This window comes from Rhinoderma darwinii, chromosome 1 (assembly GCF_050947455.1).
Source record: "Rhinoderma darwinii isolate aRhiDar2 chromosome 1, aRhiDar2.hap1, whole genome shotgun sequence".
Taxonomy (NCBI): domain Eukaryota; kingdom Metazoa; phylum Chordata; class Amphibia; order Anura; family Rhinodermatidae; genus Rhinoderma; species Rhinoderma darwinii.
This window is the reverse complement of record NC_134687.1, coordinates 5,935,656-5,962,268: the sequence shown is the minus strand read 5'-3', so window position 1 is coordinate 5,962,268 and position 26,613 is coordinate 5,935,656. Positions and strand designations below refer to the sequence as shown.

Here is a 26,613-nt window from a genome sequence, read left to right as displayed (position 1 = left end):
GTTGCGCTATCTACATGGACTCTGTGTGTGGCTCTATGTGGGCACTATCTACAGTGGGAACTGTAGCACTATGTGGGCACTGTGGCACTATTTACGGTGAACTAAAAATGTTTTAGCCTAATCAATTATAAACAGGATGGAGGCCTTTGATATAGGATGTAGGCTGGGGCTATCATTTAAAAATGTTAGCATTTGCTGTAACCACAAAAGGGTGTTCTGCAGGAGGTGTCAGATTCTTAAATATTGAAAAAAAATCTTGTGTGTGGAATTTGATCTTTTTGGTGTAAGGTAATTAGCTGTTGGAGTAGTCCTTTACCCATTAGGAAAGACATCATCCCTATTCCTCACTCCTTCCACCTGTTAGCTCGAGGTCAGGGAGAAAAAGTTCAGAGGTTTCAATAGGTGCTGAAGGAAATTAAGAAAACTGTGACGCTACGCTTTTGGGGTAAAAGTTAACCCGATTTTTAATTAGGTAGATAGTAGACATTAGAGCGGTAGAGATGGTTGATGGGAACTTAAAGATGTCATGAGAAAAGTCTTTAGATTGTGTGTTGAAGCCAGGGATGTTTCTATATGAACCCAATGCTGGGAAACGTCAGCATTCTACCTATATTTTAATTGGGTCACCCATGTTACTAGATAGTAGTCATATATGGGAGGCATTCCCAGGCACCTACATATGTTCCCTTTATTCAGCAGCTTAGAAGCTATGCAAGGTATTCCAGCTCACCGATTAGCCTTTTTACTAAGGATTGTGGTAGTTGTATGGGCAAGGTCCCAAATAAGTACAGTAGTTTGGGAGTACGAACATTTGAAATGCAGATATTCGGCCAATCAAGAATATTTTGTATTTAGCAAGTTGTACCATATCTGTTTCTATTGTTGACAGTATTGGGAGATAATTAGCCTTGTATAATTAGTGGAGGGTACTAGTAAAGTATATCACTAAATATTTAATAGGCTGCCAGTCAAAAGGGATTTGTGATTGCATGGACAGCATATCTGTATTAGAGTTATTCAATTGTAAGATTTGGGATTTTCCCTTTTTGTAATCTGATAAGGAGCCAAAACTCCTCTATGATTTTCAGGACTTCCCTAAATAATTGATCTGGGTTTTCCAAATTCAGAATTACATCATCTGCATATAGTGAGATGCAGTGTGAACAAACCCCAAATTGAAATTGTTGTATTGTGCTAAGGCTTCTATGAAGAGGACAAAAATTAAAGAGGACAAGGGACACCCTTGCCTAGTTCCATTTGTTATGTGGTACTCATCAAGTATAGTTCTGTTGACAAATACTTTCACTGAACAAAATGAGTAGAAGGCTTTTATGGAGGTCATAATACTGTCCTTAAATCCAATCTTGTCAAGCACTAAGAAGACAAACGTCCAGTTCACATGGTCGAACGCCTTCTCGGCGTCAAGAGGGACCTGGACTGCAGGAGCCTAACCCTCGACTAGACGGTCCAGTACATTAGGCACCCTCCTCGTGTTCTCCGTTGCCTGACACCCCTTAATAGCTCCCACTTGGTCTGATCTAATTAAATGATATTTTCAATGTACGGATGTAGCGATCTTTAACTTGACTCTGATAACTTGCTGCAGCGGGATATCACACAACAAAAGCCATTGAAAAGTCATTGATAAGGTCAATTATAAGAGATCTAGCCACAGCTTATTTAATGCGTTAAGAGTCAAGGTAAAGACGACTACATCTGTACTGTATGAGTTGAATAAAATGGATATATAATGTATGTATTTTTTTATGTTTGATGACTTTATTAAATTAAAACAGTTTTTATTAAAGATAATCAAGCTAATTCACTTTTTTTTAATGTTAAACATTATTTTGATCTTTTTGTTTCACAAGGAGACTTTTACTTTAATTTTTTTAAATTTTTTATAGTGCATTGGAATTAAAGATAAATGAATTTCCGGAAATGCGTTTCAGGTCCGATTCTATTGAACCGGCCATCAGATTCAATTAGACACAAATAAATTAGTTGCAAATCGAAAGTGCCCGATTGCCATGTAAAATGACGTATGACCCTATGAGGTCTTCTAGGTCTGTATTCATCCTCTTTCCTGCCAAGGCAGCATTAGTAATGCCAAAGTGACAGCAACATATATGGCTATGGGTAAACGAATGGTAGCTGGTGGTAACCAACAGCATTTTTAACCCTTTGGCGACATGCCACGTACATGTATGTGGCAGCCGCCAACGAGAATTATGGAACGGGTTCACGGGCCAAGTGCTTTTCATACTGAGCGGGTGTTGGCTGTGTTCACAAGGTAGGTGATAAATTTTTGACCACTGGGACGCCCACCGATCACAAGAATGAACTCACCTTGCTGTCCCTGTAAGCCCCATATGAATGGAGCAGTACTATGCATACTTAGCCATCTCTATGCGGCTGTCATAGAAATGAATGGAGTGGTGGCCAAGCATGTGCAGTACCGTTACATTTATATGGGGCTCAAAAGAGCAGGGTAAGCCCGTTCTCATGATCGGTAGGGATCATAGTGGTTGGACCTCCCACTGATAAGATATTTATCACATATATTGTGGACAGGGGATTAATATTGATTATGGTATAACCCCTTTAATATGAGCTTGTAAAAATCACGATATGCTGCAAAACATTAGTGTTGAAGTATGCCGTGCAAGTGATTCAACTGGTTCAAGTTCTCATTTTTCTCCTAAAGTAATACTAAAAAATAAATAAAAATGAACATAACTGGTATCGTCGTGTCCATAAAAGCTTGATGTTATTTAATCCACACGGTAAACGCTGCAAAAAACTGCAGAATTGCTGTTTTTAGAGACCTCAGCTTCCCAAAAAAATGGAATACAAAGTGATCAAAATGTCGCATGTGGCAATAAAATCTACAGCGCCAGCCAAAAAAAACGCCCTCACACCACTCAGTTGACGGAAAGATAAAAAATGTATGGGTCTCAGAATATGGCGGCACAATATACGTTTTATTTTAACAAATAGTTTTTCTTTGTAAAAGTGATAAAACATAAGAAACTATAAAATGTGATATCGCCATAATCAAATAGAGCCGTAGAATGAAGTTAACATGTAGCGTGAACGCTGCAAAAATAAAAGCCAAAAACAATAATGGAATCTCTGTTTTTTGTTCATTTAACTCCACAAAGATTTTTTTTTTCCTTACATTATATGCTACAATAAATGGTGCCATTAAAAACTACAACTTGTCCCACAAAAAACAAGCCCTCATGCAGCTATGCCCACAGTAAAATAAATAAGTTATGGCTTTTGAAAAGCGGGGAGGAAAAAAAAATTAAAATGGACTATGTCTGCAAAAAGTTAAAAACACACAGCACTGTCAAATTTTTTATGTTTTTTAAAATTCAAAAACATTACAACAAGTATTTATTTTTGTTGGCATATGCCTGCAGGTGTTTATACACAAACGGTGGTATCGGAAGAAGCAATGGCTTTGTAGCAAGTGGTCTAAAAATGATCCCTTTTTAGGGGAAGATAATGGTCACTTGGACACAGACTGAGGTATAAAAGCTTGACGCAGAACAATACACTTTGGTGCCACTATTAGATATATGCAAAACCATAAGAGATGTCATTCCTGTGGCGTCTGTTTCAAAAGGCAGAGGCACACTATTAGCATCAGTTTTAATATTATTGAAGAACTTTTGTGAATGATGTGATGTAGATTGGTGTGATAAAGAAATATAATCATTATAGCTCCTGCTAATACTCTATTGCCATTATTATATGCTTATGCTACATATTTGTATACTCTGGCTATGCATACTTTGCCTCTGAAATGTATTTTATATAATCTTGCTCACTAAGGTTTGTTCTAAAACAGTATTTTCCGAATATCAGACTGTTGATCTACTCATTCAAGGCCGTTCTGAGATAAGACCGCCAAGTTTAGAGGAGATAGACGTAATATTCAGACAACATAAAGCTGGTACATAGAATGACGTGTTATCAGTACGCATTTCTAGTGTGGTCAATAACTTGTAAGGAGGTTCCCTGATGGCACTTAGCCGGAAAAGACCTTTTCTTTCTTAATAAAGCTTTCATTTTATGAGACAAGAGAGTTTGTTTAATATTTCCTTATCAGGTGATTCCCAAATTAATCAAAACATTGTATAGCTGCAGCAGCACTCCCAGCAATGGCTACCTGTGCCTGCCTAACACACTGACACTAACTCCTATCTCTCTCTAAAATCTAACTATCTATTCTCTTCTCCTTTCTATAAAAACACACTCACTGACACTAATCCACTATCTATCTATATTCAGCATCTTACTCTTACTCTCTGTCTGACGTCCTCTCTCTCCTATTTGTATCCCCTCAAAGAAGCACCATTTTCTGGTTGGGCTGTTTATAGTGGCTATGACTGCAATCAGTGACTCACACCTATAACTCTCATAAATGGCTGTGCTAGAGGTAGGGCGGCCTGCAAGGCATTATGGGGAAGCCCACCAGGCTGCAGTTTGAGGTCGTGTGATCTTACTTTTTTGTCTATTTGTCTTCTTCTGATGTGTAAAATGTGACGAATCCCAAAAGTTTTGGCTAAAATCTAAATCTTTTGGGAAATTCATAACGAATTTGATTTGTGTAGAATCGATTCGCTCATCTTTAATTGGAATACCTGATTATTTCAATGCATTACGGCCTGCACATATAGAATGCAAAGACAGCTCTTAGGGCGTATTAGGTATGCCCTAACAGGGATTAGCTTAGGACAGCCCTGGGGGCTTTTGTTAGGGTTGTTATATAATACCATCAGCCGCAGTGATGCCTCTCTGACAATCGGAGGGCAAAGGAAGTCACCCATCACTTTGTGATGTAGTGATCACTATTGAGTGCGGCACCAGAAGGGTTAAATGTCCGGGATACAAGTTTTCTCCAATTCGGGCCATGGCTGCGGGGTAGCAGCAGTGAATTACATCAGGCTTCGCCCACGGGTGTTAGCGCAGGTACAACTGCTGTGCCCTTTCAATCACAGATCTTGCATTTATGGCACGCAGTCCTATACAAAAAAAAAATCAGGATCTCTTGGCTGTACCAGTTCTCTATTTACAATACATACAGAGATAGGGGGCTTATCACTCATCTCCAACCAATGTAAAAAAAATAAAATACATGCAAAAACTGCACTAAAAATGCGCTGCTGGTCAGACTCACCTTTGTGTAGTCGTATATTTGCAGTATTTGTTCCATTATGAATGAATATCCCACAAATCCAGCGACTTCACCGTGTTCCATGCAGGAATAGTTTGGAGTCTCCATCTCTACACCGGACAACATCTGTAGAACACTCTGCACAGATTTCATCTCATCACCATATGCATCAAATATATGATAACCCAGAGTAATATTGGGTAGAAGTTTTGGATCCTTGTTAATTTCAATAATCGCAAACAAAAAAGTCACATATGCAGCGTAATTCCTTAGAAGTGGACTGTGAAAATATGTTAAAAAGGAAAAGATTTATACCAATCAATATATCACATGCAAACAAGGAATTTTAAAATATTTAAAATATTCTATCACCTTGAATTCTAATACAGATTCATTTCTACATAAATGTGTCATGTTTTAGAAAAACTTCAGTTCAATTCAAAATATTTTCATCATTAAGCTTTTCTTATGCTGTATATATATATATATATATATATATATATATATATATATATATATATATATATATATATATATATATTTATACAAAACCAAGTTTAGGGCTCCCCCATACATTTCTACACATAAAATCCTAATATTTCTCTGCCATTGTACATTGACATCCAAATCAGCGAAAATGGTGCCTTCATTTACTGAATACCTGAACACTCATGAAATAAAGTGGACGGGAGGATCTTCTATTGGACTATGACCATAGACTACCTCTGATAGGGCTCATGTGATCCAGGAATGGGCACCCCAATCTGTAGCTGACTGTGGAGCGAATCATTGAATGCCGTGTTTATACCCTTTTTTTATTCATTTATTTCACACAAAAATAATGGATTGAGCCTTATAGATGACTTGGCCCAATATTTTGGTTTCTAGTGGACACTGGTATGTAAAAGTTGGGAATACATGGTCATGCCAGGTCTACCAGAGCAAGAAGAAAGATTTTTGTTTGTGTAGCATTTTTTCAACTTTTTGTAAAAATTGTTAGGCAATACATTATATACAACTGCCCCCCCCCAAAAAAAAACAACTATATATAGCTATTGTTTTTGTATTGCCACTTTTCGAGGGCCATAACTTTAAATTGTTTTTAGGGTTGTATAATTTTTTTGTGTGACAAGGAATATTTAGATGTAGATATAACCTATTACCTTAAAGAAAATTTGCCATTTTTTGGGGAGATTTCCCACTGATGATGGCGTTGATTCAGGAGTAATAAAACTCCCTCCCTATGCCTTATTATTATGGCACAATGTGGCAAAGGGATGTATATATACTGTACTCAGTCAAATCCAACCAAGGACTTCATCTGCATGGAGTTTGTATGTTCTCCCCGTGTTTGCATGGGTTTCCTCCGATTTCCTCCCACACCCCAAAACCATGCCTGCAGGACCCCCTCAAGTCACTGTCCATAGAGGAATCCCCGGCCAGAACATTGCCGACTCTTTGCCTACAACCTAAAAGAGAACCCAAATTCCAACAATCAAATGAAGAAGTCAAATTTGACTGTAATTTTCACCACCTGTAGTCGGAAGAGGGGAAATTAGAGACATTTTAAATAACAAAACTGATTCTTACTGAAGAGTGATACCTACTGACAGCACATAATTCCAGAGCATCTAAAAATAATTTTCTACTGGTCTAAAACATTAAAAAAAAATAGCAAACTATGAAAACCTAAAGTGGCCAGTACGACAAGAACCCTTGGTTATGACTGCTTACCAGGGAGTTATTGTTGTGGGATTAGCACATTTTCAAACATTTACAATAGCAAAAAAAAAATTTACAATAATAGAACAAGAGGAAAATGTAAAATAACTTTTTCTTTAAATTGCAGGATGGAATATGTAATATATCTCTAATTTACTGCACATAGATAGGAAGCACCAGAGTTTAAGCAAATGGGTAAAAAAGCATAGGCATAATGTAACACAGCGTCTCGGGACATGGAGCAAACTAACAACCAGGTCCTGTTCAATGTGGAAAATAGATTCCAAGCCCTTAAAGGAAGGAATTTTATTGGATATTTAAAAACCACTGATCCCGAATGGATTTAATGAATGTATAGAAAATATCTGAGGATCGTTCTGAATAATATTGAGTAAAGGAACCAATATTTAATTATTTATTTACTTTTTAATATGTATTTCCTGTGTACTGTCAAAAAATTTCCATGAATCCTAAGTATATTTTTCATATTTTTATGTATTTAAAATGTATTGTTAGTTATCAATTTGAATTTTTTCTAAGTAAAGAATTTTTATATACATAAATTATCTATTTTTATCTATTTTAAATTAGGTGTAATTTGAAATATAACTCATTCACTCTAAGCAACTTTGATGGGATGACAGTATAGCTTTAGTTGGAATGGATAGTACGCATCCAGATCTTATAGTTTCATCTACTCCTGGTAGTATACAGCATTTTGATAGAATGATGCGTTACCTTAAAGGGGTTGTCCATGCACCGACAACTCATGACTTATCTGCAGGATAGGTCATCAGTGTATGATCGGCGGAGGTCTGACACCTGGACCCCGCCCGGAGGCAGCCAGATGTTATGAAGGGTGTGCAGTATTCGAGGCCGGACGCAGATGGTTCCGACTACTGCATAGCGGCCGTGCTGAAGAATAGCAACTATGCTCCTATTCACTTGAATACTGGAGCTCGCTCACTTTTCCATGACCGGAGCCATCTGTTTCTGGCATGAACATCTGGTGCCCAGAGGTAGCCAGAGCGGCTGATCATGTGCGATTCCTGCTGTCGGACCCCCCCCCCCCCCCGATTATACCCTGATGACCTATTCTGTATATCAGTTGTCTGTGCGTGGACAACCCCTTTAATGGCAACTGTGTCACATGTTTGGGAGAATATGATGTTGGGACAGCTGGGACGCGTTACGCTGGTAACATTTATAAAAACCATCACAGAGAATGCGTTGCATAGACAATGACGTAACTTCCTGTTTGGGATAATATGTTGTTAGATCAGCTGGGATGCGATACTCTGGTAACGATTATGAAACATCACATAGGACACGTTCCCTAAGCAACGCCGTCACTTCTGATTTGGTAGAATATGGTGTTTTTAATCATTTGGGGCGCAGTACTCTGGCAACGGTTATGTTATTTACGGGTTTCACAATATAACGTCTGGCCTCTATGATAAAGGCAGATGCTTTATGTAACCATTAGGAATGCCTGACAAGGAGTAGCCCAGTCTTTATCTAGTTCAGGGATATCTCATTTACAAAAATAGGGATTTGAGACATTTCCAATTAATATTATAAATGTATCTCTTCTTTACATAGATTCTCCCACTCCGTGTTTTATTTACTATTGCAATTTTTATTTATTCAATGGGAATTGGAGAAATGCCCTCTTACCTTTGAACCTATTGGAGACCATATTTAAGTGTGTTATATGTTTATGTCATGTGAGCACCCGAAAACGCGTTATCTGAGTACAATAAAGAAAGAATTCTCTTCATCGAATCACTCCATTTTCTTGACGTCAGTTGCAACTCTACCAGGTCAGAGCATGATAATATATTAGTTTCCCACCTCTGAAGGTCGCAATAATACACTAGGAGCGCTTTTTGGATGATGGTGCTGGCTTAGAGGCTGAGCTTGCACCATTAGCAGCAGGTGTCATCTGTATATTACAGCTTACAACCTGCTGTAATGGTAGGGACAGGAGCTGGCTCCAATCCCAGCCAACAACCCCTTAGTTCCCGCGGTGATAGCAGCCTCAGTATCTAAGTGGTTTGTAGCTGATCAGCACCTCGGTCACGTGATCGCGGAGATGCTGATGGCTTCTATGGCAAGCAGAGGCCTAATAATGACCTCCTGGTTTGCCAAATATGGAAGCATATTAGGCCCTGGCACCGGCAGTGCCTAATAGGCTTGCTGTCAATGTAAAACTGACAGATCTAACGCATTACATTACATTCTAATGTATTAGAATGTAGATCAGACAGTTGGACCTTAAAGTCTCCTAGTGGGACTAAAATTAAAGTTAATAAAAAATGTGTACAAAGAAAAAAAAAATGTTTTGTTAATAAGATAAAAATATCTTCTTTTCCCTTATCAAGTCCCCTATTATTGGAAAAAAATAAACGATAAATACTTATTATTGCCGCGTCCGTAACGGTCTGAACTCAAAATAAAAAAAAACATATTATGTTATTTAGCCCGTACGGTGAACGCCAAATAAAAATACTCCTAAAAAACTTTTTTTTGTCACCTTGCCTCCCAAAAAGTAGGATAAAAGTGATCAATAAGCTGCAAGTACCCTAAATTGTACGAATAAAAGAAAAGCAAAATCTTATTTGGCACAAAAGAAGCTCTCACACAGCTTCGTCATTGAAAACATTTAAAAGTTTTAGCGACACAAAAAATACATTATTTTCACAAAAAAGGAATTTTATTATGCAAAAAGTTGTGAAACGTAAAAAAAATCCCGATATATATTTGGTGTTGCCTGAATCCTACTGACCTGCAGAATAAAGTTAACATGTCATTTATAATGCATTTATGAACACTATATAAAAAAAGTGACCAAAAAGATGCCAATACCCAAAAATTGTACCAACAAAAACTACAGCCCGTCCAACAAAAAAATTATCTGTTACACAGATTTTTCGATGCAAAAATAAAAAAGTTATAGCTCTTAGAATTTGGTGACAAAAAGAAAAAAATTATTTAAAATGAGTGCCTTTATTGTGCAGATGCTGGATAACATAAAAATAACTATATGCATTCGTTACTGTGCAAAAGTTTTAGGAAGTTGTGGAAAAATGCTGCAAAGTAAGAATGCTTTAAAAAATAGAAGTGTTAATTGCTTTTTTAATCAATTAACAAAATGCAAAGTGAATGAACCAAATAGAAATCTAAGTCAAATCAATAATTGATGTGACCACCGTTAGCCTTCAAAACCGCATCAATTCTTCCAATCACATTTCCACATGGTTTTCAAAATAACTTGTCAGGGAGGTTGTTCTAAACATCTTGGAGAACTAACCACAGATCTTCCTTGGATGTCCCTTCCTCAAATCCTTCTGTCTATTCATGTAATCCCAGACAGACTCGATGATGAAGAGATTAGGGCTCGGTCGGGGCCATATCATCACTTCCAGGGCTTCTTGTTCTTAACCCGTTAGTGACCGCCAATACGCCTTTTCACGGCGGCCACTAATGGACTTTATTCTGATGCATAAGCCCTTTCACGCCACTGCATCAGGATAAATAAACAGAAGAGCAGGGAGCCATTAAATCTCCCTGCTTTTAGCTACAAGAGGTAGCTGAGAACTGGGGGCATACCTGCTCGAACGTGTGAGATTGATATCAGTATCGATCTCATCCGTTTAACCCCTCAGATGCGGTGCTTAATAGCAAATGCTTTTGAAGAGAGGGAGGGAGCTCCCAATCATCCCACTGACAGCCGGCGATAAGATCGCCGTGTGTCTGCGTCTCCGAAGGCAACCGGGAGCCTAATAAAGGCCCCAAGGTCTGCCTGTAGTGAATGCCAGAGGCATGTCCTAGCAGATGCCTGTCTGTTTTAAACGAACAGGCAGTAATACACTGCAATACAAAAGTATTGCAGTGTATTATAACAGCGATCGGAGGATCGTATAGTATAGTCACCTAGTGGGACTAGTAAAAAAGTGTAAAAAAAGTTGAATAAAGTTAATAAAAAAAAAAATGGGGGAAAAATGAAAAACCCACTTTTTCCCCTTACAAACTGCTTTACTATTAAAAAACTAAAATAAAGTAAAAAAAGTTACACATATTTGGTATTGCCACGTCCGTAACGACCCCGACTATAAAGCTGTTACATTATTTAACCCGCACAGCGAACGCCGTAAAAAATAAAATAAAAAACAAAGAAAAAATTTCTGTTTTCTGTGAAAAGTCATATCTACTCCAAAATGGTACCAATAAAAACTACAAGTCGTCCCGCAAAAAAGCGGACTCAGTCATACTGCCTCTCCAGCTTGGGAAAAACCTGGAGAGAGGCTGTGGTCTTTCAGTGTACAATTACCGACCCGGAATTGTACACTGCTAGGCAAAGATCATTTTTAAAGGGAGCCTCATCCCTTTGACAGCACCATGGTAGCGATTGTGATGCCCTTGCGGCGTCAGAGTGGCTGTCGATCATAGTCTCTGTGCCCGCGTGCCCACTGTAGTGTACATGTTTGTGTAGATGCAGTAATATGCACATATGTAATATTGCGAGAAGGAGGTAATGGTGGGCATTGAGACAACATCTGACAATGAAGTTTCATAACAAAAATAAATATTTTACCATAAGGTACAAATGACACGCTGGACAGACCACAGATATATCATTTCTTTTGTAACAATACATTCTTGCAGCACTCCCAGGATAAGTTAAATATCCAGTCTTGTTTATTTCATCTTACACAGTGCGACATTTCAATCCCACGCTGGGATTTTAATTTCTTTTGTGTATATTAACTACCGAAAATTCCTACATATTGTGTAATAAAGACCTATTGACAAAGCCGTCCATTTCACTCACACTTGTGTACGGCCTCATACTCATCTTGTCGAAGAGGCTGCCCACATATAATACGTATTTTCTTATCTACATGTGATGGAAAGTTTTACAGATCACATATACACAGACATGTCAGAATAGCACAAGACTAAGGTTAGAAAGAAATATATTTGAGGCACGGGACAGGATGGAGGTGGAGAGCACAGAGCGCATGAAGCAGTTGGGCTTCCCTTCGACAATCATTATAATTTTTTTACTGGAAACTTGGCTCCCTGATAAGTGGAATTATTACAATATAAGTAGGAAATTTTGGTCATGACTTTATATGAGTGAAGTGAATACAGTTCTGTGTATTATCAAGCAGATAACTTTTACTTTATGGTGCAATTTTCCTTTACAAAATAAATTGTCTTTTTTTGTGTGCAATTTAATTTTGCTACTTCTAGTAATTGTCTAGACAATGGGAACGATTTACTATGCCAAATGTGCCAGAATTCCGGCTCAAATTGTGCCCAAAAAAGTGAAATACATGCTGGTTTCCAAATTTATTATGCGTTTTAGATACTTTTTGTGCCTCACCAGACAGTTTTAAAAATGATCTAGAAAAGTCGTTGTGGCTAAGAGGATTCGTAAAGTGTCCAAAAATTATAAATGGTGTGCACACAAAATATTTCTGTAAGTACTACAGTCATGAGGTGACTTAAGAAAGAGAAGCGTGTCTACCGTGCCCTGCAAGATGCACCAAATGTATCAAACAACGTTCACCACTGTGATAGATTTGGCACATTTTCTACCTCTCTGGTTTAGTTTTATTCTGTTTAAGTTTAGGACAATATTAATAAATCTCCCACAATGCTTTAAATGTAGGACGGAATTTCATACAGCAAAGGGGAGAAAGGTGGCTCTGTGGTTGGCACTCTTGCCCTGCAGCCCTTTAAATCAGAACCATGGGCAACATCTTCATGAAGTTTTATGTTCTCTCTGTTTGTGAGGGTTTCCTCCAGATACTCTGCTTTCTTTCTACACATATTGTTTAGTAAATTTTCCCAAGTGCGTACAGATGTAGCCACGTTTATCTTGACTCTGATAACTTGCTGCAGCGTGATATCACACAAAAAAAAACATTGAAAAAGTCAAGATAAAGTTGCTTGACACTGTGTATTTGATGGGTTGAAAGTCAAGATAAAGATGGCTACATCTGTGTGTGTGTGTGTCTAAGATCAAGAAATTCGATTGTGAGCCCCATTGGGGACAGGGATGTGAGCGGTGACAATCTTTGTGAAATGCGGAATGTATCGCGCTTTATGAGTGGCAGGGAATAAAATAAGAAGGAAGAAAATTAGTTAAACTGTACAACTTACAATGATCGTCTAATCCTTTCTTCATGTTTTTTAAAAGTGGGTCTTGAATTCATTATCCAAAATACAGAGAAGAGCCCTCCAATAATGACGTCTCCTTTCCTATAAAATTCATATCCAAGTTTTGAATCAATAAATTCAAGGTAACATTGTGATGATGATGAGGATAATAATGATAAGGATGATGAACCATGTCTTCTATATCCACAGGTTGGTGCACACAAGATAATAAGCCAGAATATAACTGTAAAGATATAAACTGCTCTATCTACTAGAGACCGCTCCATGGACACAGGATTATTCCATTGTATGTTGTCAGTGACAGCTCTGCAGATCCTCAGCTCTCCGGAGTCCCTGTGTGATAAAGCAATGACTGGCCGCACTTTATATACAGTAAATTGTCTATCTCCAGCTTAGAGCTCCAGGGGCAGAGTAACGTCACCAGGATAATTCAGGATTCCGACAAGTACATGTTCACTAACACGTTTTATTCTTAGTTTTCTTTTTTTATTAAACTGAAAAAGTAATAAGCTCCGGGGAGCTCAAGAAGCAAAACACATTCATCCTGCAATATTCTACCTGCTGATCCTTTATTCAATAGTTAATCCTATAAGTTTGTATCTGCCAGGTATATGCGGGGAACGTGCGAAGGGCGACAGAAAATAGGGGGCAGCACTACTGCGGTTAAACATTTGCCTAAGAGTCCAACTCGGGGAGGGTGGTTTGACTTGGCAGAGGCAGCCTGTGTATAATGATTTGTGTACAGATAGAGTTTTTCTTGCAGTTATCATCGGATACGTGAGCCACAACTATGGACTTCAGCATATATCACAGCAAATCAGCCAATGAGAGACTGTGCAGTTGTGACATGTAATGTTTCTGCCTCTTGTTTTGGGATCTGCATGTGGAGCATTCTTTACACTAAGGAGAACTTTATCTATGCACAGACGGTGCCTCTGATTCTCCTGGTGCCCCCGTTCCCATGCTGCCCGCTACCCAGACTCCATCAATGCATGCCTCTATTAGGGCAGAGTAAAATGTAAGTGACTGTACACTGTGTAAGTGATAGAACGGGTCGTTTTAAAGAGATCACTGAATTCCAGCATGGTCTTGTAATAGGACACCACCATTGTAACAAGTCAGTCCCGGAAATGTCTTCCCTCCTAGATATTCCACCATCATCTGTGAGTGATATTATCACTATAGATGCTCCATTGGATTGAAATCTGCTGCCCCCCGTGTGCCTTGGGCCCCAGAAGGCCGCCTATAATGGACCTATGGGGATTCGCTACTTGCCATAGTACACAATCATTAGACAGTATGTCCCTACTTATGCAAATGATCTCTGGCAGACCACTGCAGGTAGCAGATACCTCTCCAATGCACATCAGCCTACTGAAAGCCCAAACTTCTCGAATCGAGACAAGGCATCAGGGCGAGATTTAAAACGGCAATCGGACGTACCATTGGTGCAACCTGTGCAGCTGCACAGGGGTAAGAGGGCCTACTGTCACCATAAAGCAGATTTCCTCTGTCTATAAGATTGCATGTAAATGCCTGAGCAAATGAATTCTATGGCTAATCATTACTGATGGATTGTTAGAGACATAAGGCATAAGGGGGTGATCTATGATGAGATATTGGAGTGCAAGGGGCCCATGTACTGTTCAAGGGGTCCTCAGCTGTCTGTGTTCAACCATGCTTAAACCAAATGTTATACTCCAAATAGCGGAACACTAAATGCCGGTGCAAACTCAGGACTGGAAGAGAGGAAGAAGATAAACAGTTAACACAGTAAACCACACTAATGTTATCTGACCAGAAACAACCCCGTTAATTCGCAGATATCATCCCCACCACTATGGGGAAAAGCTCCAGTTACATAGTTACATAGTTTGTACAGTTGAAAAAAGACACATGTCCATCAAGTTTAACCAAGAGATGGGATAAGGGAAGTAAAAAAAAAATTTTTGTTCTAGGAAATTATCTAAGCCTTTTTTGCAGCATCTACTGTCTCTGCTGTGACGGTTCCTGCGTTACACTACTCCATAGATACACAGTTCTCACAGTATAGAAGGCTTTTCGTCTCTGCAGGATGAATCTTTTTTTCTCCAGACGGAGGGAGCGCCCCCTTGTTTTTTGAGGGGGTTTTACATTGAACAGGATTTCACCATATTTTTTGTATGTGACAATAATATATTTATATAAGTTAATCATGTCCCCCCTTAGTCGTCTTTTTTCAAGGCTAAATAGGTTTAGTTCTTTTAATCTTTCCTCATAACTTAGATTCTCCATGCCCCTTATTAGCTTTGTTGCTCTTCTTTGTATTTTCTCTAACTCCAGGGCATCTTTTCTATGAACTGGAGCCCAGAACTGAACTGCATATTCTAGATGAGGCCTCAATAATGCTTTGTAAAGTGGTGATATTATATCCCTGTCCCGCGAGTCCATGCCTCTTTTAATACACGACAATATCTTGCTGGCCTTTGAAGCAGCTGATTGACATTGCATGCTGTTATATAGTTTATAATTTCCAAGTACACCCAGATCCTTCTCAACAAGTGACTCCCCCCGTGTAGCTCCTCCTAGGACATATGATGCATGCCGGTTGTTTGTACCCAGGTGCATAATGTCACTGTTTGTGGGTATGTGGACCCACTAGGTCGCACCGCCGTAGCAGGGAGGCAGCTGGCTAAACAACAGGAACACCAGAAATACAAAGTCCCGCACAAGGGTACCTGGATTGTCCAGACAATGGCCGCAGCTCTTTCACGGATGGAGGTAAAGCAGGTAAAGCCAGACGTGGCGAATCCATCTAGGCGTGGCAGATGACACAGGATGTGGCAGATGACAGCAGGTGCCGCAGGTTGCGCCAGACGTGGCGAATCCCTCTGAACGAAGCAGATGACACAGGACGTGGCAGGGCAACCACAAGTGTAATATAAATGGCTCTAACTAGTAGGCACAGGAACAAGAACACAGCAAGGAATACAGGAACAGGTAACAGGGCACGGGTAACAACTGGAACCGGAAACACTAAGGGACCATTTTTAAGACAGACTTGGGAATACTAACAACACTCAGGCAAGGATCAGAAGGGCTGGGGACTTCTTATAGAGCAGGAAATCATGTGGTTGATAATGATGATTGTTTTACATGTGCGAGTGCTGGCCCTTTAAGAGCAGGCACGAGCGTGCGCGCGCACCCTAAGGGACACAGCAGACCGGAGCGGAAGTGAGCGCTGGCATCTCCTAGGAAGGAGATGGGGACCTGCGCACACGGATGCATGGCTGCGGGTGTCGGGAGGTGAGTAATCCCCCCTCTTACGCCCCATCTTCTTGGGGCCAGAATGAGAGAGGAATCTCTTAATGAGAGCAGGAGCACTGAGGTCCTCTTCCAGCTTCCAGGACCTCTCCTTAGGACCAAGCCCTCTCCAGTCCACCAAATAGAAAGTCCTTCCTTCTACCCTCTTGCAGTCCAGGATCTTCCTCACCTCGAACACATCAGAAGAACCACTGGGAGCGACTGTGGAACTAGAAGTCTTGCTGTAGTCGTTCAGGACCACAGGTTTCAGGAGGAACACTTGAAAGGATTTGGGGATTCTGAGGGTAGGAGGCAGCCACAGCTTATAGGAGACAGGGTTTATTTGATGCAGAATCTCGAAAGGACCAAGGAACCTGGGAGCAAACATGTATGAAGGCACCTTCAAACGAATGTTCCGAGAGGATAGCCAGACTTTGGTACCCGTAAGATACTGAGGTGGCTCTCTTCTCTTCGTATCTGCTCTTCGCTTCATGCGATCGACTGCCAGCAAAATAGAGGACCGGGTCTGTTGCCATATTTGCAGAAAGTCCCCAAATGCAGAGTCAGCAGCGGGTATCTGAGATGTTTTTCGACACTGGAAGAGGGACTCTAGCATGTTAACTGTACACAATGTGAAATGGAGTGGAAGTGGTGGACTCACTTGTGCGGTTGTTGTACGAGAACTCGGCCCATGGATGAAGCTGTACCCAGTTATCATGCTGTGAAGAGATGAAGTGGCGGAGATAGTTTTCCATGATCTGGTTGATCCTCTCGACTTGCCCATTGGACTGGGGGTGATAAACTGAGGAAAAGTCCAATCTCACATTCAGGAGTTTACAGAGGGCTCTCCAGAACTTTGAGGTAAACTGAACCCCCCGGTCGGACACAATGTGAAGAGGCAAGCCATTCAAGCAAAAGATGTGTTGAATGAATAGACTCGCTAGTCAAGGAGCAGAAGGTAGGCCTGTCAGCGAGATAAAATGTGCCATCTTAGAGAACCGGTCCACCACCACCCAGACAATGTTGCATCCTGCTGAGGGGGGAAGGTCTGTGACAAAGTCCATCGCAATGTGCTGCCAGGGGGCATTTGGTACAGGCAGAGGTTGAAGCAGGCCGGCAGGCATGGAGTGAGCAACTTTGTTAGAAGCACACACCGTGCAAGAAAAGACAAAGTCCAGAACATCTTTAGGTAGCGTGGGCCACCAGAAGTGACAAGCAATCAGGTCTCAGGTTTTATGGACACCAGCATGCCCAGCTAGTTTATAACTGTGTCCCCAGCTGAGAATTCTTCTCCTGTCTGCCAACTGAATAGAAGTCCTCCCCGGAGGGATGTCTCTAACCTGCAGAGGATTTGCAGTGACAATGCAGGAGTCTATGATAGTCTGAAGGGACTCCCCCGTGTCTTCCATTTCAAACGATCTGGACAGGGCATCGACCCTCACATTTTTGTTAGCGGGACGGTAGTGGAGCACAAATTGGAAACGGGTGAAGAACAGCAACCACCTGGCTTGACGGGGATTTAGTCGTTGAGCGGACTGAAGGTAGGTAAGTTTCTTGTGCTCGGTGTAGATCAGGATGGGGTGAGCAGCACCCTCCAGAAGATGTCTCCACTCCTCCAGAGCAAATTTGATGTCCAGTAACTCCCGATTAGAGATGAGCGAACTTATCAAAAGTTCGGTTCGGCTAGTTCGCCGAATTTCACAAAAAAGTTCGGTTCGGACCGAACTAGTTCTGACCGAACCTGTCACTTACGTGCGCCGAGCATGCTATTGTCTCGGGTGCTGATAGAGTTAATGGGCTGCACTAACTCTTTCAGCAACCTTCACAGTACATGCTCGGCGCGCGGAAAATACAATTTTAATAAATGTAATAAAAAAGTAAAAATTATACGTTCGTACTTACTTTCCTCCTGTCCGGCCTCCAGCGATGACGTTTCATCCCTTTCGCCGCTGCAGCCAATCACAGGCTGTAGTGGCGGTCACGCACGCCAGGATGACGCTTCATCCCACGTGACCGCCTCTGCAGCCAATCACAGGCTGCAGCGGCGACATGGATGAAACGTCATCGCTGGAGGCCGGACAGGAGGAAAGTAAGTATGAACGTATTATTATTTTTTTTGGCATGTATGTATGTATGTATGTTGTCATGTATGTATATCTGTGCATGAATGTTGGCATGTATGTATATATGTGCATGTTTGTATGTATATTTGCATGTATATATTTGCATGTATGTATGTATGTATGTTTGCATGTATGTATGTTTGCATGTATGTATTTTTGCATGTATGTATTTTTGCATGTATGTTGTCATGTATGTACGTTGTCATGTATGTATGTATATATGTGCATGTGTGTATGTATATTTGTATGTATGTATGTTTGCATGAATGTATGTATGTTTGCATGTATGTATGTATGCATGTTTGTATGTATATTTGCATGTGTGTATATATATATATGTATGTTGTCATGTATGTATGTATGTATGTATGTATGTATGTTGTCATGTATGTATATATGTGCATGTATGTTGGCATGTATGTATATATGTGCATGTGTGTATGTATGTATATTTGCATGTATATATTTGCATGTATGTATGTTGTCATGTAAGTATGTATATATGTGCATGTATGTTTGCATGTATGTATACATGTGCATGTTTGTATGTATATTTGCATGTATATGTTTGCATGTGTGTATGTATGTTTGCATGTATGTATGTATGTTTGCATGTATGTATGTTGTCATGTATGTTTGTATGTATGTTGTCATGTATGTATGTATGTATGTATGTATATATGTGCATGTATGTAATTATGTTTGCATGTATTTATGTTTGCATGTATATTTGTGCATGCTTGTATATATGTATGTATGTATCTTTGCATGTTTGTTTGTATGTATGTATGTTTTCATGTGTGTGTGTGTATGCATGTATGTATGATAGTTTGCATGTATATATGTGTGTATGTTTGCATGTATGTATATTTGCATGTATATATGTGCATGCTTGTATGTATGTTTGTATATATGTATGTATGGCCATGTATGATACTGTCTGCTGGCGCCCTGTATCTAAGTCAACTTCGCGGCAGGCTTCTATACATGGTATAAAAGTCAGTATCACACATTAAACTGAATCTAAGCCTACGACATGTTTTATTTCATTTTTTTTTTCACAGGTTTGGTGTTTGGACTACGTCGGTTTCGAGGACTACTTAGATGACGTTTTTTTTTCTACAATAAAATGGTTAATGAGGGTTGTGTTGGGGGTGCTTTATTTCAATAAAATATTTTATCTATATCTTTGTCTTTTTCTTTTCAAATTTTATTACTACCACTTTAGTAATGGCCGCTGTCTGAGTGACAACATCCATTACTAAGGCGAGGCTTAGTGCTAGCCGGTGCAGAGGCTAACACTAACCACCATTATTACCCCGGTACCCACCACCACCAGGGGTGCCGGGAAGAGCCAGGTACGATCCAGTACCCGACCATCTGTTGTGATGGTCGGGCTCTGGGGTGGCCGCAGGCTGGTATTATGAGGCTGGGAAGGGCCAAAAACAGTGGACCTTCCCACCCTTGTAATGCTAGGCTGCTGCTGCTGTGTTGTATCTGGCTGGTTATAAAAGTGGGGGGACCCCACGTCATTTTTTTTAATTATTTATTTAATTTATTTTTTTTAAAAGACATGGGGTTCCACCCAATTTATCATAACCAGCCACATACAACACAGTGTTATTAGCCTGGGAATGGACAAAACCAGTGGCCCTTCCCACCCATGTAATGCCAGACTGCTGCGGCCTTGTATATGGCTGGTTATTAAAAATGTGGGGGACCCGTCTATTGCTAAATTTGTTAAATTCAAAAAAAAAAACGACGTGGGGGTCCCCCCCATTTTTATAACCAGCCCGATACAACACAGCAGCAGCAGCCTAGCATTACAAGGGTGGGAAGGTCCACTGATTTTGGCCCTTCCCAGCCTCATAATACCAGCCTGCGGCCGCCCCAGTACCCGACCATCACAACAGATGGTTGGGTACTGGATCGTACCAAGCTCTTCCCGGCACCCCTGGTGGTGGTGGGTACCGGGGTAATAATGGGTGGTTAGTGCTAGCCTCTGCACCGGCTAACACTAAGTACCGCCTTAATAATGGACGCTGTCAATCAGCCAACTGCCATTATCTAGGCACTAATAAAGTTTAAAAAAAACCACAAAGACAATTCTTTTTTATTGAAATAAGAAATCCCCAACAAAACCCTCATTAACCATTTTATTAAAATTTGAAAAAACGTAGATCTACGCAGTAGTCCAACGAATCGAAGATGTAGTCCAATCGGTACATCAAAATCTGCAACAACATAAAAAAACAGTTATCAATGTGAACAATAACAATACTTCTACTCACCTACACACATATATACACGCACACACAAACAAACAACCATACACAGACACACACATATATACACAAACACAACAAGATATAAACACACACACACACACACACACACACACACACACATAAACAGACAAACACACACATATACACGAACTCACACATATACAAACAAAAACACATATCCAAACACACACACACACACAGTTATACACACACATACACGAACACATATACACAAACACATATACAAACAAAAACACACAACCCAAACACACATATACACAAACACATATACACAAACACACCCATATATACACACAAACACACACCCATATACACAAACACACACATACAAAAACACACACAAACATCTACACACAAACATATACACAAACACACCCATATATACACAAACATATACACAAACGCATATACACAAACACACCCATATATACACACACACACATATACACAAACATACATATAAAAACAAAAACAGACAAAGTCACATACCCAAACACACATATATACACAAACACACACATACACATACACGGTTTCTTTTAAATGCTGCTGGGGAACCCGCTCGATCCACTATATAAGGCTGCGCTACAGTGCAGCATTTAAAAGAAACAGGATCCTGACCTGTCCATAGAGTTTAAGGCAGCACAGAGTATTTCAGGAGATGAGCATGCAGATTCAGTGCTGCTGTGAACTCTGCTCTTACCATTACGTAGCTCTCAGTCTGTTACCTCTCCTCCACTCCTGTCCTCCAGAACACCTTCACATGATTGGCAAGTCACCACGTAATGGTAAGAGCAGAGTTCACAGCAGCACAGAGTATTTCAGGAGATGAGCGTGCAGATCTTGTGCGGGGTGGTGACTTGCCAATCATGTGAAGGTGTTATTGAGGACAGGAGTGGAGGAGAGGTAACAGACTGAGCTACGTAATGGTAAGAGCAGAGTTCACAGCAGCACTGAATCTGCAAGCTCCTCTCCTGAAATACTCTGTGCTGCTGTGAACTCTGTTCTTACCATTATGTAGCTCAGTCTGTTACATCTCCTCCACTTCTGTTAGCCATGGGTACCTTCCCGTTTTCTCACGGGAAGGTGCCCGTGCCGTTAAAAAGATAGAACATGTTCTATTTTTCTATTTTACGGGCCGTGCTGCTATAATTATAATGACAGCACGGTTCGCAAAAGCGGCCGGCTGCCCGTGGCCAGCCGGCTGTGCTCGTAGTTACGAGTCGTAATTACGAGCACGGCCCGTAAAATAAAAAAATAGAACATGTTCTATCTTTTTAACGGCACGGGCACCTTCCCGTGAGAAAACGGGAAGGTACCCGTGGCTAACAGAAGTCTATGGGCCCGCTATTTCGGGTCGTAATTACGACCCGTGATAACAGGTGTTTTTATGGTCGTGTGCATGAGGCCCCGTAATGACGGGTGGCTACATGTGTGCACCCGTCATTACGGCAGCGTTGCTACTCGACGTCAGTAAGGGTATGTGCACACACACTAATTACGTCCGTAACTGACGGACGTATTTCGGCCGCAAGTACCGGACCGAACACACTGCAGGGAGTCGGGCTCCTAGCATCATACTTATGTACGATGCTAGGAGTCCCTGCCTCTCCGTGGAACTGCTGCCCCGTGCTGAAAACATGATTACAGTACGGGACAGTTGTCCTGCAGAGAGGCAGGGACTCCTAGCATCGTACATAAGTATGATGCTAGGAGCCCGGCTCACTGCACTGTGTTCGGTCCGGTACTTGCGGCCGAAATACGTCCGTCAATTACGGACGTAATTAGTGTGTGTGCACATACACTAAATAGTCACTGTTCAGGGTGCTGAAAGAGTTAACTGATCGGCAGTAACTGTTTCAGTACCCTGGACAGTGACTACCGATCACAGCACCTGTAACAAAAAAGACGTTCATACTTACCGGGAACTCCCTGCTTCCTCCAGTCCGGTCTCCTGGCCGTTGCCTTGGTGACGCGTCCCTCTCGACATCCCTTGATGACGATGCAGCCCATGTGAGCGCTGCAGCCAATCACAGGCTGCCGCGGCCTCTGCAGCCAATCACAGGCTGCAGAGGCCTCTGCAGCCAATCACAGGCTGCCGCGTCAGAAAAGGTCGGACTGGAGGAAGAAGAGGGACTCGTCCGCAAGACAACGACCGGGTACGTATGAAATGCTTTTTATTTTATTTTAAATCAGCAGCCTCTTTTCTCTATCAGTGATTGATAGAGACAAGTGGCTGCCGATTTGTATAATGTTTTTGACCGGGTTCGGTCAAAACGGGTTCGGCCGAACCCGGTGAAGTTCGGATTCGCTGCGAACCGAACTTTTCCGGAAGTTCGGACCGAAACCGGGTTCGGTTGTCCCGGTTCGCTCATCTCTACTCCCGATCTCCAATAGAGTAATTGCGCTCAGCAGAATAAAAAAGTCTTGAGTAGTAGCCACATACTACTGCCTTTTCTTTTGAGCTCCTCTGAAACTGCAGTGCACCTGCACCAACAGAGGAAGCGTCCACCTCCAATGAGAACTGCCGAGATACGTCAGGATGATGGAGGATCGAAGCTGAAGTGAAGGCTTTCTTGAGGCTAATAAATGCAGACTGTGCCTCTGGAGTCCACACCTTGGCGTTCACACCCTTCTTGGTAAGGGTAGAGATGGGAGCTGTCAGAGATGAGAAGTTTAGAATAAACTGCCGGTAGAAATTGGCAAATCCCAGGAACCGCTGTAAGGCCCTTAGGCCTTGAGAACGCAATTCCAGGACAGCTCTCACTTTCTCAGGATCCATCTTGAGACCTTGATCTGAGATAATGTAGCCCAGGAAGGGCAGAGAACTCCTCTCAAAGACGCACTTCTCCAGCTTGGTGTATAAACGATTCTCCCTTAATCGTAGTAGAACTTGACGGACATGCCTCCGATGAGTCGTCGGATCTGGGGAGAAAATCAAAATATCATCGAGATAAACTACAACACACATATAGAGGAGATCTCGGAAGATATCTTTCACTAACTCCTGAAACACTGCGGGAGCGTTACACAGTCCGAAGGTATTTGTATTGCCCGTCCCAGGTGTTACATGCCGTCTTCCATTCGCCACCCAGGCGAATCCGGATTAGGTTATAAGACTCCTGCAGGTCTAGCTTAGAAACATTTTTGGCTCCTCATATGCGATCAAACAGCTCGGATATAAGTGGCAACGGGTATTTTTTCTTGACCGTGATCTGGTTGAGACCACGGTAGTATTTACAGGGTCGAAGAAATCCGTCTTTCTTTTTAACGAAGAAGAATCCAGCCCAGGCCGGGGAGGAAGACTTTCGTATGAAACCCCTCTCCAAATTCTCCTTGATATAGGCTGACATGGATAGAGACTCTGGCAAGGAGAGAGGATATACTCAGCCACGGGGGAGAGAGGCATTAGGAACCAGTTCAATGGGGCAGTCATAAGTCCTATGTGGAGGCAGCATCTCAGCCTTCCTTTTGGGGAAAACATCTGCAAACTGAGCAAACTGGGGGGGGGGCAGTCCCGCCAATGACTGTGGCTGGGGAGGCTGGACAGGATGGATCTGCAATAGACAACGACCATGGCACTTGGAGCCCCATTGGAGAACCTCTCTAGAATTCCAGTCCAGGACTGGGGCATGTAGACGAAGCCAAGGCATGCCCAGCAGAACAGGATTGATGGCCTTCGGCAAAACAAGGAAATAAATCAGTTCAGAATGGACTCCAACCTGGTGCCTCAATGGCTTCGTTTTAGAAACGTGGGATCCATTTACTGAGGCAACAGCCAAAGATGTGTCCAGGGTAACTGTGGGCAACTGAAGATGATCCACCAGCTTCTTTTGGATGAAGTTTGCCGCCAAACCAGAGTCAAGATAGGCAGAAACCCGATGTGTCCTCTCGCCGGATACTAGGGTCACAGGAATAGTCAGCTTGGAACAGAATGCTTTATTAGGTACCGTTCCACCTCCAACCAATCCTAGGCAATGAGGCCTCTGGGGACACAGACGCACAATATGGCCTCTGAGGCCAAAATACAGGCAAAGTCCAGAAGTGTGTCTGCGTTGTTTCTCCTGGATAGACAATTTGACATAGTTACTCTACATAGGATTCTCTGGTGGGACGACTGAGGAGGATAGTAAGGATTGCTGGAAAGTAGAATCCAGCCTAGGAAGTTCTCTCTCCCAGATAACCTCTTGGGAACGCTCCCGGATCCTCATGTCAACCCGGTTGGCGAGTGGGATAGGATCGTCCAGGGTAGATGGTAGATCGCGAGCAGCCAGCTCGTCCCTAATCCCCGAAGACAGTCCCTGCCAGAATGTGGCCACCAAAGCATCGTTGTTCCAGGTTAACTCAGCAGCCAGGATACGGAACTGAATGGCATACTCGCCCATTTAGAGGTCTCCCTGGTATAGGGTCAGCAAGGATGCACCAGCCGAAGAAACTCTCCCAGGTTCCTCAAAGATCGAGTGGCAGGTCCGTAAGAAGCACTGCAAGTCACGGATCTCTGGTCCCTGATGTTCCCACAGAGGATTAGCCCATGCCAGGGCTTTGCCAGTAAGGAGAGAGATGATGAAGGCGATCCTGACGTCATCCAAAGAGAAGGGCCTGGCATGAAGTCTGAAGTGGATCAGGCACTGATTCAAAAATCCCCTGCAAGACCTCTGATCTCCATCATAGCGTGGAGATAGCGGCAAGAAGCATAGGGGGTCGGCACTGTTACAGGCAGGAAGTGTAGCAGGAGGAACAGCAGGAATGGGTACGGTGATGACCGTGGTTGGAGCAAGCAACCGATGAGCAATGGCGTTCACCGACAGGAGGAGTTGGTCTTACCATGACTGGAGATTCTCCATCTCGGCCAGCATAGCGTGTGTCGTCAAGGTCACAGGTTGACCAGTGAGGTCCATGGCCTGAGCATACTGTAACAGTTTGTGGGTATGTGGACCCACTAGGCCGCACCGCCGTACCAGGGAGGCAGCTGGCCAAACAACAGGAACACCAGAAATACAAAGTCCCGCACAAGGGTACCTGGATAGTCCAGACAACGGCCGCATCTCTGGCATGGATGGAGGTGGGTGCAGCAGGTAACGCCAGACGTGGCGGATGACAGCAGGTGCCGCAGTTTGCGCCAGACGAGGCTATCCCTCTGGACGTGGCACATGACACAGGACGTGGCAGATAACAGCATGTGCTGCAGGTTGCGCCAGATGTAACGAATCCCTCTGGACGAGGCAGATGACACAGGACATGGCAAGGCAACAGCAGGTGTAGTAGACACAACTCCAACTAGTAGGCACAGGAACAGGAAGACAGCACGGGATACAGGAACAGGTAATAGTGTACGGGTAACAACTGGAACGGGAAACACTAAGGGACCATTTGCAAGACAGACTTGGAAATACTAACAAAGCTCAGGCAAGGATCAGAAGGGCTGGGGCCTTCTTATAGACCAGGAAATCATGTGGTTGATAATGATGATTGTTTTACAGGTGTGTGCACTGGGCCTTTAAGAGTGGGCACAAGCGTGCGCGCACACCCTATGGGACACAGCGGACCGGAGCGGAATTGAGCGCTGGCTTCTCCTAGGAACTAGATGCGGACCAGCGCTCACGGATCCATGGCTGCGGGCGTCGGGAGGGGAGTAAATCCGATGGCCATGGACGCTACACATAACTTTACATTTATCTACATTAAACCTCATTTGCCAAGTGGACACCCAAACACTCAGTTTGTTTAAATCCGCTTGCAATTCACAAACATCTTCCATAGACTGAACATTACAACATAGCTTGGTGTCATCTGCAAG

General features: G+C 42.2%; 1 protein-coding gene across 1 annotated transcript in view; it reads right to left on the bottom strand.

The window, feature by feature from the left end:
• The window catches only part of LOC142665295 (vomeronasal type-2 receptor 26-like), a 68,726-nt gene extending 43,012 nt beyond the window's left edge, over positions 1-25,714 (bottom strand). The window contains exons 1-2 of the mRNA XM_075844947.1: positions 25,641-25,714; positions 5,192-5,468 (exon numbers count right to left, since the gene is read on the bottom strand). Coding sequence (XP_075701062.1) covers positions 5,192-5,468; positions 25,641-25,714 — 351 coding nt within the window. The remainder of the gene's footprint in view (positions 1-5,191; positions 5,469-25,640) is intronic.
• Positions 25,715-26,613: the final 899 nt, after the last annotated feature.